The sequence below is a fragment of the Petaurus breviceps genome, unplaced genomic scaffold (assembly GCF_028583685.1).
Source record: "Petaurus breviceps papuanus isolate PSGF00001 unplaced genomic scaffold, PetGlider_PUasm1.0 185, whole genome shotgun sequence".
Classification (NCBI taxonomy): domain Eukaryota; kingdom Metazoa; phylum Chordata; class Mammalia; order Diprotodontia; family Petauridae; genus Petaurus; species Petaurus breviceps.
The window spans coordinates 37,240,133-37,258,930 of record NW_027185797.1 but is presented as its reverse complement, the minus strand read 5'-3'; the positions used below and the strand labels follow the sequence as shown (position 1 = coordinate 37,258,930).

The 18,798-nt window shown below is 41.8% G+C and overlaps 1 protein-coding gene across 2 annotated transcripts; it reads left to right on the top strand.

The window, feature by feature from the left end:
- Positions 1-2,693: 2,693 nt before the first annotated feature.
- Positions 2,694-13,259, top strand: LOC138161845 (sialic acid-binding Ig-like lectin 13). 2 transcript variants are annotated; one of them, XM_069088845.1, is made up of 9 exons: positions 2,694-3,111; positions 3,226-3,594; positions 3,746-4,030; positions 4,161-4,208; positions 4,309-4,572; positions 4,682-4,966; positions 9,876-9,981; positions 11,418-11,520; positions 12,187-12,392. In XM_069088845.1, exons 1-9 carry the CDS (start codon positions 3,006-3,008, stop codon positions 12,244-12,246), a joined length of 1,626 nt encoding a protein of 541 aa, XP_068944946.1. In that variant the 5' UTR covers positions 2,694-3,005; the 3' UTR covers positions 12,247-12,392. The 2 variants fall into 2 exon arrangements, with proteins under 2 accessions (XP_068944946.1, XP_068944945.1); XM_069088844.1 differs by having other exon boundaries at positions 2,696-3,111; positions 12,228-13,259.
- Positions 13,260-18,798: the final 5,539 nt, after the last annotated feature.

Sequence of the window (18,798 nt, the reverse complement as noted above, 5' to 3'; positions counted from 1 at the left end):
AAGAAAATGTACAAACTATAGCTCAAAGAGCTTGGCTTTAACATCTGGGAAAATTCACCATCATACTATTAAAGGGATGATTAGTGAAGATTTAGAAAAAGTAACAGTGATGACAAAGAAGCTTGTGTCCTTTGTTCTCTCAAGGACAATATTGGCTGACCTGAGAAACATTAATGTTATTATATTATATCCTAGCCAAGACAGGAAAACAATATACTTAAGGACTCACTTTTCAATGGAAATGCTGAGACCAAGAAACGCAAACAAATAAAATCTTAATCTTCCAAAAGTCATAAGGAGCAACGTTAGCCCTGAAGAGGAGATATTACAAGATACCTCCTTCCTGCCACCTTGCAGATGTGTCTCTACCAAGGTAGGGGATGTAACATATAACATCACATTTCGATCTTTTCTTCTCTTCCTCTTCTTCATTTTGAAAAAATGTTTTGCTATCAAATGAATGGCTCTGTGGAAAGGAGAAGATGTTGCAAATATTGGTAGAAGGAAAAATGGAGTTGTCCCCCAGTGGAATGGGCCACCAGGAAAGCTCTCACTGGAGGGCTTCAGGCAAAGTTTAAAGGAACAGTGGCTGAACCTGTTGTGGAGTCAAGGTATCTGGATGGGTCTGAAGTCCCTTCTAGTTCTGAGATTCTGTCTCTAGTTTTCTTGGACATCCTGTGCCTCCCCAGTACTGTAGAAACTCCTGTTAGTCAATCTCATCAGATCAGAAGCTCTGGGACGACAGAGCATAGATCTCTCCCTGAGGAAGCACCAGCATGTCTCTCTGAAGTGAGATAAAGTCAGTGAGTTGTATGGAAAAATCCCTAGATCTTCAGACAGATGGCCTGTCTTTGTCTACCACATGTGACCTTGGACAAGTCTTTTCTATTGTCTGTTTCCTCTTCTAAAATAATCTGATCTCTAAAGTCCCTTCATCTTCAGATTTCTGTCATTGTTTAGCTGCTCTGTTGGGTTTGACTCTTAGTGACCCCTTCTACCTCCACTCTCTCCCAAAGTCTGGACAACCTCATGTTCATTGTTTCCATGGCACTCTATCCATCTCATCCTCTTCTCTCCTCTTCTTCTTTTGCCTTCAACCTTTCCCAACCCCTGTCTTTTCCAATGAGTTCCATCTTTTCATTATGTGACCAATGTATTTAAGCCACAACTTCAGTATTTGACTTTCCAGTGAATAGTCTGAATTAATTTCTTTATGTATTGACTGATTTGATCTCCTTGCTGTGCAAGGGACTCTTGAAAGTCTTCTCCAGCACCACAATTTACAAATGTCAATTCTGCAGCACTCAGGTTTCCTTATAGTCCAACTCTCAGAGTCATACATTGCCACTGGAAAAAAACACTGCTTTGACTATTCGGACCTTTGTCAGCAAGGTAATGTCTCTGTTTTTCAGTATGCTGTTCAGATTTGCCATAACTTTCTTTCCAATGAGCAAGTGTCTTTTAATTTCATGGCTACAGTCACCCTCTACAGTGATCTTTAAGCCCAAGAATATAAAATCTGACACTACTTTCATTTCTTTTTCCTCTGTTTGCCAGGAAGTAATGGAACCAGTTGCCAAGATCGTAGTTTTTGATGTAAAGCTTCAAGCCAGTTTTTACACTCTCCTCTTCCACCCTTATCAAGAGGTTTCTTAATTCAACTACACATTCTTCCATCAGAGTAGTATCATCTATGCATCTGAGATTGTTTATGTTTCTCTCAGTAACCTTAATTCGAGTTTTGGATTCTTCCAGCCTGGCATTTCCCATGGTGTACTCTGCATCAAAGTTAAATGAATAAAGTGAGAATATACAGCCTTGTCATATCCCTTTTCCGATCTTAAACCAATCAGGTGTTGTATGTTCAGTTCTAACTGTTGCTTCTTGGCCCTCACACAGGTTCCTTGGAAGACAATTAAGATGATATGTTCCTCCCGTCTCTTTGAGGCCTTGCCATGTTTTGTTGTGATCCACACAGTCAAAGGTTTCTGTGTAGTCAATGAAGCAAAAGTTGAAGTTTTTCTTTCTGGAACTACATTGCTTTCTCCATAATTGAGCGACTCTTGGCAATTTGGTCTCTAGTTCCTCTGCCTCTTTGAGAACTAGCCTGCTCTTTTGGTAATTCTTAATTCACATATTGCTGAAGCCTAGCCTGAACAATCTTCAGTATGACCTTGCTGGTTTGTGAAATGAGTGCAATTGTTCGGTAATTCAAACATTCCTTAGAGTTGTCCTTCTTTAGGATTGGGATGTAACTGATGTTTTCCAGTCCAGTGGCCGCTGTTGTGTTTTCCAAATTTTCTGGCCTGTGGAGTGCAGCACTCTACAGCATCATCTTTCAGGACTTTCAATAGCACAGCTAGAATTTTGTCACCTCCACTAGCCTTATTGGTAGCAATGCTTCCTCAGGCCCACTTGACTTCATTCTCCAGGACGTCTGACTGTAGATCAGCAGCCACACCAACGTGGTTATTGGTGATGTTAAGATCTGTCTTGTGTATTTCTTCTGTGCATTCTTATCACACCTTCTTATCTCTTCTGCTTTGGTTAAATCCCTACCATTTTGATCTTTTCCACACCCATTTTTGCATGAAACTTTCCCTTTATATCTAATTTTCTTGAAGAGATCTCTCCTCTTTCCAGTTCCCATCCACAGATTCACTTGCATTTTGCTCATGCTAGTGAACACTCTCCAGTCTCTGCAGCAGGGTCCAGATGGAGCTTACTCACCAGTTTAGGCCAGCACTGCCTACAGCAGCAATTTGCTTCTACTTCTTCCTTGTTTGTCATTCTGAAGGCAGAACACCCTCAGCTTCCCCATTGTGGCTGCCTTAAAGGATCCCCTTGGGTCTTTGTCATGGCAGAGCCTGATGCAGCACACTCTGAGAACTCCCCTCCCTGGCTCCCAGAACTGTGAGGTTCCTTGAAGACTGGGCCCTTTTCCTTCTTCATCCAGTGGCTCCTTAGACCTTTCCTTCTGAACAAGCAGCCTGACCTTTTCACAGATGCCGGGGCTGAAGGAGGTCCCGGGATGGAGCCTGAATTCCTTCTGCTGTCTTGCCTCTTCAGGGATGCTGGTATACTTGCTCCTGCTGCCTATCATCTCAGGGGGTAAGTAGTGACAGAGGCTGAAACTGGGTGAGCAAGGTGGTTGAGGACTAGACGATGGGGGGGGGGGGGTTGCGTCAAGCCTGGAAAAGTCCCTGAGCTTCTCCCTCCCCATAGGGCTTCTCCAAGAAGAGGCAGAGTTCCATCTCATTGTCAATGAAACAGTGGCAGTCCAGCAGAACCTGTGTGTACAAGTCCCTTGTGCCTTCTCCTACCTTGGGAAGAACAAAGCCAACAGCCAGACCTTTTTCTTTTGGTACCTGAGGAAAAAAGACAATAGGGAGCTGGTAGCCACCAATCACCCCCATTGGAACATATCTGGGAGATTTAGATGGCGCTTCAGCGTCATTGAGACCCCCCAGAGCCATGACTGCACTCTTTCTATCAAGAGCGCTCAGAAATCGGACACAGGGAAATACATACTCAGCGTGGAGAAAGGAGAATTAAAACACGAGTTTAAAAACACAGTGTTTGTCAATGTGTCAGGTAGGTGACGCAAGGCTTAGGGGTATCTGGGAGTGCCCAGGAAAGGAGGGAGAGAGCTGGGGAAGGGAGGTGAATACAGGGAAAGGATCCATTGATTCCATGAAGTGACTGCATCCTTGGGGTGAGACTCACTCTTTCTCTCTTCTGCCAGATTTGACAAAGAAGCCAGATATTCAAGTCCTAGGGACACTGGGAGCTGGGGCCCAAGGGACCCTGATCTGCACGATGCCAGGGGCCTGTGAGGGGAAGAATTCCCCCACCTTTCTCTGGATGGGATCTGCCCTCTCTTTCCAGAGTGCTGGCACCAGGACTGACGCCTCTTCAAAGATCTCTTTCATTCCAAAACCTTGGGACCACGGCACCAACATCACTTGTCGAGTAACCTTTAAGACATCTGGTGTGACCTCAGACAGGACTATACAGCTCGAGGTCACCTGTAGGTTTTGGAGGCGGGAGCTGGGGTCCAGAGGAGGGATGATGGTACACAGAGGGCTGCTATGTTCTAGCCAACATCTAAAGAGAAGTCCCAAATTTAACCACTCCAGAATAACACGTTTCCATTACAGATCCTCCCAAGGAGCCAACCATTCAGGTTTACCAGGGAAACTGGACAGGTAGGGAGCAAGGCACAGGTGTTGGGAGGCAGGAGAGGAGAAGAGGAGGCAGGGGCCGTGATGTCTTTTATCACTTTGTCTGGGCCTGCTCTCTCCCCAGTACTCACAGCCCTGGGAAATGTGCCCAATCTGCCAGTCTTGGAGGGTGAGTCCCTACATCTGACCTGTACTGCTGACAGTTACCCGGCCGTCTCCCTAAACTGGAAGAAGGAAAAGCAAAATCTGACTTCCTCCCAGCTTTCAGTCCCTGGGGTTGTGAAATTGCCCCTTCACCAGGTGGGGCCAAGCGACTCTGGAAAGTACACCTGCCAGACTCAGGAACCGGGAAAATCTAAGAAGACCTCCCTGGTGCTCTCTGTGCAGTGTGAGTGAGAGAGCCTGAGAAGGCAGGGGCAGTAGGGTGGGAACTGGGCAAGTGAGCAGGGCAAGAGCTTTCTCCAACAAGCTCCCATCTCCTCCCTCCTCCCCAACAGACCCTCCGAAGCTGCTCAACTCCTCTTGCTCCTGGGCTGAGGAGGGCTTGCTCTGTACCTGCTCTGTCCAGGCCCAGCCGGCCCCCTCCCTGCGCTGGTGGCTGGGGGACAACCCCGTGCAGGGAAACAGCAGCAATGGCACCCTCCAGGTGGTATCCACTACCTCAGAGGTTTGGACCAACAGCAGCCTGAGCTGGAGACAAAAGCCAGATCCTGCCCTCAGCCTCCGCTGTGAGGGGAAGAACCGGCATGGGACCCACAGTCTCAGCATCCTGCTGGTTCCAGGTGAGGAGCTCCGGGAGGGAAGGGGTCAAGAGGCTTAGTCCTGCAGGCAAGAGGGCACCTATGTCCCCAGACACTACCAGGGCCTTATTGAAAGTGCACTAATTCATCTCTCTGCCCCTAGTCCCTCTCCTCTCCAGGCTACACAGCTGCCCAATTAATATTCCTAAAGTACAGGGCTGATCTGGTCACCACCTGCTTAAAAAGCTTCAGGGACGTCCCATCACCTCATGGTCAAAGTACAATTTTTTCAATTGGACTTTTTATTTTGTGCTTAGGAGTTTTTTTTTTTTAAATTGTGAACTTCAAAAACAAGTTAAAAATCATTTCCATGTAAATAGGAGAGTACAAAAAAAGAATAGTATATGAAACCACAAATCTTTCATTCCTTGTGGCTTGCTTATTTAAAGATTATGAGAAGTTCAACATGTTATTTTCAAAGCCTTCCTGCTTATCTGACCATCTGTTCCTTTCCTTTCTGTTCTCTTCCTGGCACTCTGAAAAAGCTTTCAATGACCCTCCTCTTCCTCCTCCTCCTTCTTCTTCTTCTTCTTCTCCTTTCTCCTTTTGGAGGAGGAAGGGAGTTTGGAGGCATATTGTACCATCACTTGTTAAAAAAATACTTGGTATTAATAAGCATGGTCCATATATTCACCACATTCACATATTTGTGTCTCCTTCCACATCTTGAATGCACCACTCCTCGGTAAGCGCCACACAGTGGATAAGAGTACTAGGAATCAGAAAGACCTGAGTTAAAATTCAGCCTTAGACACTTACTGTGTGACCCTGGGCAAGTCATTTACTCTCTGTCTGCACCAGTTTCCTCAGTTATAAAATGAGAACAACAGTAGCACCCATTTCCCAGAGTTGTTCTGAGGATGAAAATGAGATAATATGTGTAAAGTGGTTGACACATAGTAGGCATTACATAAATACTCATTTCTTTCCTTCCTCTGGAGTCTTGTTTAATCATGGCATTGGCCAGAGTTCTTAAGTCTTTCAAAGTTATTTTTCTTTATACTTCTGGAAGTCAGTCAACAAACTTGAAGTGCCTCTTGAGTCCCAGGCACTGTGTTAAACTCTGGGGATAACAAAGACAGGCCAAAGATAATCCTGGCTCTCAAGGAGCTCATAGTCGAATGCCATTGTTATTACATGCATTGTTCTCTGACTTCTGCTCATTGCACTCTGTGTTCCTTCACACAAGTCTTCCAAGGATTCCCTAAAACCAAAATTTCCCTATTTCTTTCAGCACAATGAGCGTCGACATTCATGTAGCATCTCTCCTGGTCTGTCTGTGCAGGAGGTCTGAAGCACAACGCCCTCACTAATCGAGGCCAGGCCTTCTTGAGTGTGTTACTTCCTCCTTGTTTCCCTGCCCAGAGTCAGAACATCCCCAGCCTCGTCAAAGTGGCCCGTCCCTCTAGGTCTGCCAAAGCTGAGCCAGGTGCAGAACTCACCAAAAGTGTCCTTCCCTGGGTCCCAGGGTTGTTTAAGTTCCTGAGAGGACCTTTCTTTTTTCACAAGGTGGCTGCCTTGGGCTCCTCTCTTCCTGCACAAGCAGACTGACATACTCAAAGATGCTGGGGCTTCAGGAAGCCCTGGGACAGAGCCTGGGTCTCTCCTCTAGTCTCACCTCTTCAGAGATGCTAGTTTACTTGTTTGTGGGATAGAGGAGATGTAAGTGGGGGTAGACAAGGATCTGAGGAGGCATCTAAGGTTCTCCATCCTGACAGGTCTTCCCAGGAGAAGGAAGGAATCAGCTGTAGGTTCAAGTTTCCTATACCTTCTCCCACACTTGGAAGGAAAAAAAAAAACCACCAACCACATCCTTTTCTAGTAATATCCCTTCTACCATTATGTAATAAACATGTCCTTTCTTTCAGTTTACCCACATATACCTGTGTTAATCTCCAGTAATTTGTTCAGTCATTATATTTCCTCCTCAATTTCCAATTCTTTCTTGGAATGCTGGAAAGCTGCTATGAACTTTTTTGTGGTTTTTTTTTTAACCTTTCTTTGCTGTCTTTGCAGGGGGTATAAGCGAATATTATCATGGCTCCCAAGGTATGCACTATTTAGTGACTTTGGGGGACCAGTTCCAAATTGCTTTCCAGAATGGCTGAGTAAAATCCATAGCTCCACCAGGAGTGTATTATTAGCATGCCCATCCTCCCATATTCCCTTCAGCAATGGTGATTTCTTTGTCATTTTTGCCAGTTTGATGGATTTCAGGGTGACAAAGAATTGTTTTGATTTGCAAATGTCTTAATGTTAGTAATTTGAAACTTTAAAATACAGCTGTTTATAAGACTGATTTCATCCATCCCTTAATAATTACCTGCTCAGATCCTTTGAACATTATCTATTATGGAATGATTATTTGTATATATTTCTATCAAATTCATGTAGATAGACAGATAAGACTTTTGAGATATGCTGCACATTTACATTTCTAGATTTTTCTTCAAAGTTTCTATTAAATTCTGATCTTATCATTGGGAAAACTTGAAAAATCTCTATCCCATTAAAAGTTTACTTTTTTCCTCCCATACTATATTAATTTCTTTTTTATTCATCTATTTTGGTTAATTATATCTAGTTTCTAAAGAGACACATTGAGATCTACAACTATTACAATTTTGCTTTCTATTTCTCCCAGTAGTCTGATTCACTTAGCTTTCTAGGATAAGTTATTCTTACTTATTTGCTTTTTTCATTTGCCCTTTAGAATACTGTATACCAAGATCTTCTCTCATTTAACGTAGAAGTTTCCAAGTTCTGTATGATTTTCATTGTAGTTCTTTAGCACCTGAACTCTCTGATGGTTTGTCATACTTTTTCTCTGACTTCTAATCTTTGCATTGTGACTATGACATTCCTGGGAGTTTTGCTTTTGGAGTTTCTTTCAAGAGCAGGTAGGTAGATTCTTTTTATTTTCACTGCATTTTCTAGTTCTAATGGATCTGGGAAGTTTTTCTTGAAATATAGCATATAACTTTGTTGGGGGGGGAGGGGTTGTTTTTAGGGAACCTGATTTTTCTTAAATGATCTCTTCTTGACCTGGTCTCTAGGTCAGTTGTTTTTTATAGTATTTTCTTCTCTTACATTTTTTTTTCTATTTTTCAATCTTTTTGCTTATTTTCTGATATTTCTTATTGTTTCATGGAATTTTTTTTTTGTTTTATTCTAGTTTCCAGCAAGTCCATTATGTAAGGAGGGTATACAGTTTTACGTTCTAAACATTTTTTTTCTCTTTCCATTTCTTTCCTCTTGAGCTTTTATTTCATTTTAAAAAATCTTTTGATTGATTTCTTATAGGGACTTCTGCAAAACTCATGGAAAATCCATTTTTACTCTTTGGGTCCATGATTGTAGTTGTTATGGAATTATTCTCCTCTTTTAAATTGGATTTTTGTGTGTAACAAAGTGCATGCTTCTTTATTGTGGTCAATGTTTTCTTCTGCTTATACATAGCTCCAGCCTTGGTTTCTGGATGGATGTTTCATGCCAGGACCAGTCTCTGTTCTCTGGTAAAATTTTGGCTGATGTAATTGACCTACTGTGGTCTTGACCAGGCTCACTTGTATTTTTGCACTGAACTCCACCTCCTAAGACGTCTCTTCACTCTGAGATTCTTTGAGATTCATCGAGTTATATCTTCAGTGCATTTGACCTCCAATACCTTAGATCTGGGGTATCCTAAGACTGAATATTTCCACCAAGGACTACCACTCTTGACTGTTTCCAAAGTCAGAGGAATGTGGATTTCTAGCCATTCTGGGATTTTAAAAATTATTATTCCAAGGTTTTTACTCTTGTTGTCTCTGGAGATAGAATGAAGCAAGTTCTAATGTCCCTGGCCAGTGTCTGAGACCCCCTGGGAGACTTTAATTTTGTTCAACTTGTGTTGGCCCAGCTTTTCTGTCAGGTTCCGTTTCTCGCTGGCCATGGACCTCTGACTTACATTTTATGCAGTTCTAGACTGGATGAAGTCATATTTTTCCCATGATTTTTCTTTGGACTTCTTGGTCGTTATTTGGTCTGGTGCTATTTTTAGATTGTTGTTGGGGTAGATTGTATAATAGCCTCAAAGCAGGCAGTCACATGTTTTTAAATTACATTTTCACATGAAAACCCACCTTCTCTCTCTCTTCTATCTCCTCCTCCCACTGAAAGAGAAAAACAAACAAAACTCCTGTTATGGACATGTATAATCTAACAAAACAAATTTCCTCGTTAGCTATATTGGGGGTATGGGAGGGGTATATCTCAATCTGCTCACTAAGACAATCACTCCTCTCTCAGAAAGTGAACAGCATGACTCATTATGAGTTCTCTGAAATCATGACTGGTCATTGCATTGAACAGAATTCTTAATTCTTTCCAAATTGTTTGTCTGAACTGTCATCTCAGTCAGAAGTCTGCTGTTAGTCTTTGACAACTCTTCACAGTCTGACTCCAGTCTTCCTTTCCAGGCTTATTACATCTCACTCCCCTTCCCAAACTCCACAGCCTATTCAAACTGTCAACATGCCACATCTCATCTCTCATCGTAGTGTGTTTGGCCAGCCTGTCCTCCATTTTGAGAATGCATTTCCTTCCCCATCTCTACCTTATAAAAAGCTCTGCTCAGGTATTATTTCTTACTTGAGGTCTCCCCACCTCCCCACGCTGCTAATTTTTTTTTCCATTTCCCCCATTTTTTTCCATTATCACCCTCACAAAAAAAGGGAGAGGAAAAAAAAACCTTATCTTTACTTTGCAGATATTTTGTATCTATTTATATGTGAACATGTTGTTTCCACTGATAGAAAGTAAGTTTCTTGAAGGCAGAATGTATGCCTAGCACAGTGACTAAGAAGTGTCAAATAAATATTTATAGATTGCCAACCCCTTCTGTATTCAGACAGAACTACTCCACGTACTGAAATGAACAAGAAAATGCTGATCGTGGGAGCTGTTTGTGGGGCTGCTGTCACTGGCCTCTTGGTTCTTGGTCTCCTTATCATTGTGTGAGTGTTGGGGCTGGAGAGGGACGGGAGTAACCCAGAGACCACAACTCAAGAGACTGTCCAGAGTTCTCTGGAATGAGTTATATGCTTCTGGAAGACCATGACCATGGGTTTCTGCCCCCATGAAAGGTTCTGTGACTAATGTGACTTCCCTGGCCAATCCATAGTTTAAAGTAGGCACTCTTAACTGTGTGTGTTTGTGTGTGTGTTGTGGAAGCCTTTGGCACTCAGAATATTGTTTTTAAATGCATAAAATACATAGAATTGCAAAAGAAAACAATTGTATTTTTAAGAAATATATCATTTTTCCCTTTTAACTCCCAGGTTAACTCCCAATCTAAAGAATACATGACAGCAGGATTGTTTTATATCTTGGGAATGTTTTCTGAGACCAAATACTGTCCCCCTCTCCCCTAAGGGTCATCTCCTTGGGTCTGTGTCCATCAATCAGGAGCTTTAAGCCCTTGAGAAGAGTAACACTAAAGGTTATGAGATGGTCCAATCACATCAAAATGAATAATGATTAATGTAAACTTCAGTATTGGCCCAAATAATCAATTTTAGCAGTCCAGGATGAAGGTGGTAAAACTAGGTAGCAATTTGTGTTAGAAAAAACTCATAGGCCTTTAAACTTATTAAAAATTAAGAGTGTGACATAACTGTGAGAAAGCTAAAGGAACTTTTGGCTACATAAACAGAAACAGGATCTTGAATGAAGGAAGTGATAGTCCCCTTGCCTTCAGCCCTGGTCATCCTATGGCTAGAGTATTATATTCTGTTTTGGTTGCAATATTCTAAGAGAGACAATGACAAGCTAGAGGCTGTCTAGAGGAGGATAATTAGGATGATGACAGACCTGGAAACCAGGAAATCAGAAGGAAATAAGGCTACTTAGCATGAAGAATAAGTAAAAGACATAGGGAGTTCATATTAGCTATCTTCAAATATCCAAAGAACTGTCATGGGGGAAAGGAATTAGAGTTATTCTCTTTGGGTCCTACACCACAGAACAGAGAGGCTGATTTCAGCTTTACATACAAGCAATTTCCTCACTATCAAAGGTGTCTAAAAGAAGAATGAGTTGCCTTGTATGGTAGTGAGTTCCCCATTGCTGGAGGTCTTCAGTTGGAGGTTGAATTGTCTTTTATTGGGCGTATCATAGAATGGGTTTTGGCTTAGCTATGAATTGGGCTAGAAAACTTTGAGGTCCCATTCCAACTCTCAAATTCTATGATTCTTGATCTACTTTGACTTTCAATGGGTGGTATCTTCAGAGTCCTTTAATAGCTCTTTCCTTTTAATAATGGTCTGGCTACTCCCCCCCCCCCAGTCCTTTATCCCAGCCATACCAGGGGTCTCAAAGGGGAAGATGAAGAGGAAGGGCATAGAGAACAAGTCTTAAGTTCTGCTCACTAGCTATGCATGCATCTAATCAGGGTGAAGACTCTTAAGAGGAAATCAGCAGAGGTGAGGACCAAAACATCTAAGGCTGAAGCCGATGTGGGTAACAGGCACCTTCCTGCGGAGGCCATCCCCCTTGTGAGTAACTCGGGAATAACTGTTTCCATTTCTGCCTTATCCATAGTACTTCAAGAGATCCTTCCATGACTTCAAGTGGAAATTGTCTTTATTATTATTTATTATTATTATTCTACACATTGTGAGTTTGTTTTATTTTATCTTAGTGACTACTCAAGCTCTTTTCTGGGGGGAAAAATCTAACCTGTGACATGACAATCTAAAGAAGAAAAGGGTTGCCCATGTCAGCATTATGACAACTGGCTAACTGGAGTCCTCCCAGAGATCATAGAAAGAATGGTGTTAGAGGCATAGTCACAGAGGCTGTCCCTACCAACTTCATGACCCCCACATTTGGGGCATGTCCTGTTAAAAGGGGAGGAAACCATCAAACACATAATTGGCAGTTAAGATGGGAGAGCTGGACCTCTCTTGCCAAGGGTCATAGAGTTACCAATGTGAAAAGTTTCAAGGGCCAGGGAGAATAGGGGTCACTCGTCAACAACTCTGAATGTGGCCTGTGAGGAAGTATGAAAAATCTTAAAGAGTGGTCTATACTTCAGATGTAAGAGATGCAGTCCCATCTAGCAGGAGAGAAGAAAGAGGCTAACCACTGGCCACTCAAAATGGAAATGTCTTCCTATCTTTTTCCCCAACTGTTCCTGTCCAACCACCCTCTTGCCCAAGGACCCTACTAGCCATCCTGACACCATTTCCTCTCCCCGAAGACTCCAGATGCGATGCTGAGATTGAAAAGTTCCCTGAGGCCCACACCTTCTGACACAGCATGCCCCACCTCTAAGGAGGGACCAGAGCTGCATTATGCCTGCCTCAACCTCCAAAAGCTAAAAACCCGAAATCCTCAGGAGTCTACATATATTGGCACTGAGTATGCTGAGATCAAGTTCCAATAATCACCTTTGTGAGGAAGAGAATGGAACAGATGCATGGTATTGTTACTGAAAGAGAAAACCAAATGTGGTATGAACAGAACCTCACTATCACCGGGCCATGATGTTATTTTTGTAAATAGAAGATAGCATATCAGAATATAGACTGTCAGAACTGGGAGGGCCCTTAGGATAGATAATGTCAGAGCCAGAAAAAATATAAAATATGGAATGTCAGAGTTGGGAGGGCCCTTAGAACACAGAATGTCAGAGTTGGGGGAGCTCTTAGAATGGGAGATGTCAGAGCTGGGAAGGACCTTAGATCAGGGAGTATCAGAGATGAGAAGGAACTTAGAATACACTATGTCAGAGCTAGAAGAGGCCTTGGAAAACAAAATGTCAGGACAGGGAAACAACTTAAAACAGAAATTCAGAGATGGGAGAGAAAGTAGATAAAGAATGTCAGGGAAGGACCTTAGAAGACAGATGTAATTTCAGAGCTGACAGAGAAATTAGAACCCAGAACACCAGGGAGAGATCAGGAGGGACCTTAGACTCAGATTTCCAGGACAAGTAGAAACCTTAAGACAGAGAACTTGGAGACCATCTAGGCCAAGTTGGTATAGGCTGGAAGATATTGCTATCTCTCTAGCTAGCTATATGACCTTGGGGAAGTCTACTACCCTTCTTTGAACCTCAGTTTTCCCATCTGTAAGAAGGAGTCAGGACAGATAATCTTTATGGCTTCTTCCAGCTCTGAAATTCCATGTTCTTCACTTTTGGGAGACTTTTGAGGAGTGTCCAAGGCAGATGCAATTTAAAAAAAACAACCTACCATTGAAATGCACAAGTATTTTTGCCAATGAAGAATGTATGAAAAAATGAACAGAACAAAACAAAACTAGCTTTTCAAGTGATCTCATGTGTCTATGAATTTATTGAACGATTGTACTTCCCCCCAACAAAATGTGCATATTGGTTTTTATTCTGTAGTGACCCAATGGTGCTTCCTGGTTCTGTGACCTCCTGAAATTCCTATAAGTCCTTGATGTGATTTGGTGCCTCCTTGGCCTGCCACTCTATTCAATTACATTCAATTCAATAAACATTAAGTGCCTACTACATACTAGGATATGGTTGGTACAAAAAACTTCTTTAGGAGTTTACATAGTACTGGGTAGATAGAACATGTGTACAGACAAATATATAAAAATATATTCAAATTATGCAAAGTATTATATCATCACTTCATTGGTTTAGAAAAGGAAGTAACTTCAAAGTTTACCTCATCCAACCTCCTCATTTTACAAACAGTGAAACTGAGGTCCAGAGAGGTTAAAGGTCACAAGAAAGGAAATATAGGTTCCATTTTAGACATGTTGAGTTTGATTGGAACAACATCAATTGTTAAGCTATTATACTCCAGGGATAATGCTGGTTTTTGAGGTATCCCCCAAAGCTCTGTCCTGAATCTTCTTCTCTATGTTATTAAACTCGGGGATCTTATCAATTCCTATGTATTCAATTACCATCAATAAAGAGTTGATTATAAGATCTACTTATCTAGACCTCATCTCTCTCCTGACCTAGTCTTCAATCTCCAGTCACCTGTTGGACATCTTCTGTAAACATATCAAACTCAACATGTCCAGAAGTAAACTCATTATCTTTTCCCACAAAACTAGCCTTCTTCTAAACTTCCTTGTTACTGAGGGTGAGGACACCACCATCTTTTCAGTCACGCAGGTTAACAACCAAGGCGCAGCCCCTCAACTTTTCACTTTCTCTCTCATTGCCCCATATCCAATCTGCTGCCATCTTGTAGATTCTGTCTCTGTAACATCACCTGTATTTGGTCCGTTCTTTCATCAAACACTCTCACCACATTGGTTCAGGCCCTCATCACCTTAGTTCCTAACATGTAAATGGCACTTGATAAATTCTTGTCTACTTGCAGATATAATACAAAATGAGACACTCCCTATCTTCAAAAAAACATATTCTAAGGATACAGCATGTTTATGGATAATTAAGTACAGATGTGGTGCAGGTAAATTCTGGGGATTTTCATTCTAACTCCCATTCTCACAGACAAGTTGGGTCCCAAGAATTTGGCTAGTTACATCACTCTTACAAGCCTCTAGTGGTCCCTGAAGCATCAGGTGTGATTCTGTAATAGCTAGGATTAGAGTCCTCACTGGTATGCTTCCCCTATAAATTATCAGTTGAAAAATCATTCAATCAGTCAACCTTAAGTAGTTTTTAAAGAAGGGGTATTTATAAAGGGGGTACAAGAATATTGGTAGGGGGCAGAGACAAGAAAGATGGCAGAGTAAAAACAGGACTTCTGCAGGGCTCCCACTTCCACCTCCTCCAATTCATGTAAAAGGTGACTCTGAACAAACTTTGGAACTACAGAACACAGAAAATGACACAGAGAAGCTAACCTCCTGCTGAAGACAGACCAGCAGGCCGGCAGCAAGCATGTTGGGAGCCAAGTCCAGCTCCACGTGAGCCTGAGGTTTTAGCCTCAGGGAGGCCACAACCAGCCACCAGCTGGAGGGACTTCAGATCACCAGAAGCTGTGGCACCTTCCAGAATAATCAACCCATAGATACTAAGGACAAAGTGAGAGGTCAGTGCAGTGTGGACTTTGTGAACAGGGAGTTCAGGAGTGTGGTCAGACCTTTACCCCATGGAGGGAGAAGCTGCTAAAGCACTGTGGCCATGCAGCTGCTGCCACATGGCAGCTTCAGCTCCTGGCCTGCAGATTGTAGGGGACAAGTGACCAGTCTGAGAGGCAATCGCTCTTGCTTTAACCTGCTTGAATCTGGATTGCAGTCTAGGGTGGAGATACTTGGGTGTGTGACCAGTTTGCCAGAGTGTGTGGAGGCTTCAAAGAATGCACCCAGCTAATAGCTCCAGCAGCTGAGAAAACCCCAGCAACTGGGACAAATCTCCCCATTCTTGTAGTAGAGTTCTACTATGGCAAAAAGCTCAAAAGTCAAGTAATTGAGTGGCAACATGAGCAATCAAAGGAAGCAAAGGAAGCAGAGCAAACTGACATTAGACTCCTATTTTGGGGACAAAAAGGATCAAAGCATGGAACAGGAAAAAGACAGCAAAGTCAGAACTCCTGCACCAGAAGCTTCCAAGGAAAGAATAAGCTATTTATAGGTCATAGAGGAGCTTAAGAAGGATCTTGAAAACCAAATAAGAGAAGTAGAAGAAAAATTGGAAAGAGAAATGAGAATGATGCAAGAAAATTATAAAATGAGAGTCAACAACCTGACTGAAGAAAATAACACCTTAAAAAATAGACTAACTCAAATGGCAAAAGAGGCTCAAAAAGCCAAATGAGGAGAAGAATGCCTTAAAAAGCTGAATTTGCCAAATGGAAAAAAGAATCTCAGAAGCTCACTGAAGAGAATCATTCTTTCAGAATTAGATTGTATCAAATAGAAGCTAGTGACTTTTTGAGAAATCAAGATACTATTAAACAGATCTAAATAAATGAAAAGATACAAGGCAATGTGTAATATCTCATTGGAAAGACCACTGACCTGGAAAATAGATCCAGGAGAGATAATTTAAAAATTATTGGACTACCTGAAAGCCATGACCAAAGTAAGAACCTAGAAATCATCCTCCAAAAAATTCTCAAGGAAAATTGCCCTGATGATTTAGAACCAGAGGGCAAAATACAGATTGAAAGAATACACTGATCATCTCCTGAAAAAGATCCCAAAAATAAAATTCCTAGGAATATTATAGCCAGGTTCTGGAGTTCCCAGATCAAGGAGAAAATAAAACAAGCAGCCAGGAAGAAACAATTTGAATACTGTGGAAACACAATCAGGATACCACAAGATCTGGAAGCTTTTTCACTGAAGGATCAAAGGGCTTGGAATATGATATTCCTGTGGTCAAAGGAGCTGGAATTAAAACCAAGGATCACCTACTCAGTAAAATTGAGTATCATGTTTCAGGGGAAAATATGGTCATTCAATGGAATAGAGGACTTTTAAGCATTCTTGATAAAAAAAAAACAGACTTCAATAGGAAATTTGACATTCATATACAAGAAGCAAGAGAAGCATGAGAAGGTAAACAGCGAAAAGAAATCATAAGGAACTCATCAAATTTGAACTGCTTACATTCCTACATGGAAAAATGATAATGTAACTTATGAAACTTTTCTCAGTATAAGAACAGTTGAAGGGAATAGAAATGTGTGTATGTGTGTATACACACACACATACATACATATGTCTATATTGGAGGGTATATGGGTGTATGAATACATATGTGAGTGTGTGTATATATGTGTACAGGTAGACACAGACAGAGGACACAGGACCAATTTAGTAGGAAGGGATGATACTTAAAAGGTGAAATTAAGAGTGAGAGAGGAATATAATGAGAGGAGATGGTAGAAACAGAATGGGGTAAATTATCTCATATAGAACAGGCAAGAGGAAACTGTTACAATGGAGGGGAAGAACAGGAAGGCAAAAGGGAATGAGTCAACCTTGTTCTCAATGACTTTGGCTTAGGGAGGGAATGACATACACACTAAATAGGGTATGTCACCCTACAGGAGAGAAAGGGGGAAGGGGATAAGAGGGAGAATGATGGAAGGGAGGACAGCGAGAAGTTGGAAGTACACACTTTTGAAAAGGGACAAGATCAAAGTAGAGAATAGAACAATTTGGGTGTGGGATGGGATAGAGGGAAATATAGTTAGTCTTTCACAATATATCCACTATGGAAATGTTTTCCATAGCTACACATGTACAACCTATACTGAATTGCTTATCTTCCCAATAAGGGTGGGTGATGAGGGAGGTAGGGAAAGAATCTGGAATTCAAAGGTTTAAAATCAAATGTTTGAAAAATACATATTATTATTATTTTACATGTAACTGGAAAATAAGATATATAGCCACTGGGGCATAGCGATCCACCATGCCCTATTGGAAAGTCGGAGGGGGGATGGGGGAAGATATAGGAGAGAGCAGATTGGGGGAGGGGATATTCAGTGGGATCGATGTTTTGGGGTGGTGGGTAGAGGAAAAATGGGGAGAAAATTTGTTACTCAAAATCTTGTGGAAATGAATGATGTAAACTAAAAAAACGAAGAACATTGGTACAAAACATCCCTCCAAATATTTGGGAAATTCACTTCCACAAGTACATATAGAATCCAAGGGAAAGTGGGCTCAAACTTAAAAAAAGCACGTGTAATAAAGGGATAACTCACAGCTCTCAGTTGCTAGAAATTCTTTTCTTCCAGTGTTGAAATAGTTCCTTAAGCATGGTCAATCTTTGTTCAGTCTGTCCTTGGTTTCTGACCCAGATACCACTGTCTGCCAGTCCAGGTGGGAAGTCCAACAACTTCTAACCTGTAAGGCCCTTCCCCAGTGAAAGGGAATCTGTGGGAAGGCAATCTGGACAAGGCTGGGGTTAAGACCTTTCTATCCCCTTTATGTGACTTCTCCCCAGGAAGGTGCTGAGAAGCAACAGGTTTTGATTTCTGAAATTTTCTTTTCCAGCAAACTCAATGCTTTTATATAGGATGTAAGGAAATCGCCCTAGCAAGTTGGAACAGTTTTCTTGCCTGGTATCATTTCACTTCATAAAATGACTTTCAAAGATTTTTGAATTTCGTTTTTCTGTCTATAAATGATTGATTGATCAATATGTATTCTGACCTAATTAAGGTCTCAGGATTAAAATGGTAGTAGGGTGGTTACCTATACTGTATATATACAAGATGAAAACACAGTGGTTTGGGAGACACCAGTAACTGAAGAGATTAGAAAGGCCTCTTATTCTTCCTCTTACCCTTTAAATGAGTTATGGTTACAAGGGATAGAGGTGAAGTGGCAGGGCATTCTGGGAATGGACCCAGGTTGTACAAAGGCAAAGAACAGAAGGTTTAAGGAGAACAGCCAGCAGCCTAGTTTGACTAGAGTATAGATTGTGTGATGGGTGGTAATGTTTAATCAGCCTTGATCTAAGGTAGTGGCTGCTTCATAGGTATGAAGGAAACATGTCTGAGAGATTTGAAGACAAGAATGGACAAGACTTGCATATAAGACTGAGACAGGGTAAAGCGTCAAGGATAATTCTTAGGCTGGAAGGATGCTGGAGTCCTCAATGGAAATTGGGAAGTGGGGAAGTGGCGAAGTTTGGAGAATGAGGTCATGAAGTTGTTTTGGACATGCTGAGTTTGAAGTGCTCAAGAAGCATCCAATAGAGATATTGAGAATGCAACTGGAGATTCAGGTCAGAAAAAAAGGGCTGGGAGTCATCTGCTTAACAGTTGAACACATGGTAGTTGATGAGGTCACCAAGAGACAGAGTGCAGAGAGAGAGAAGAAGAGACCAAGGGCAGAGCCCACCT

Excerpts from the sequence above, each read along its gene's own strand:
- LOC138161845 (XM_069088844.1), top strand. The coding sequence starts at position 3,006 with ATGCCGGGGCTGAAGGAGGTCCCGGGATGGAGCCTGAATTCCTTCTGC. Across the intron at positions 4,573-4,681 it reads CCTGGTGCTCTCTGTGCAGT|ACCCTCCGAAGCTGCTCAAC; the intron begins GTGAGTGAGAGA and ends CCTCCCCAACAG. Across the intron at positions 4,967-9,875 it reads CAGCATCCTGCTGGTTCCAG|ACAGAACTACTCCACGTACT; the intron begins GTGAGGAGCTCC and ends TTCTGTATTCAG.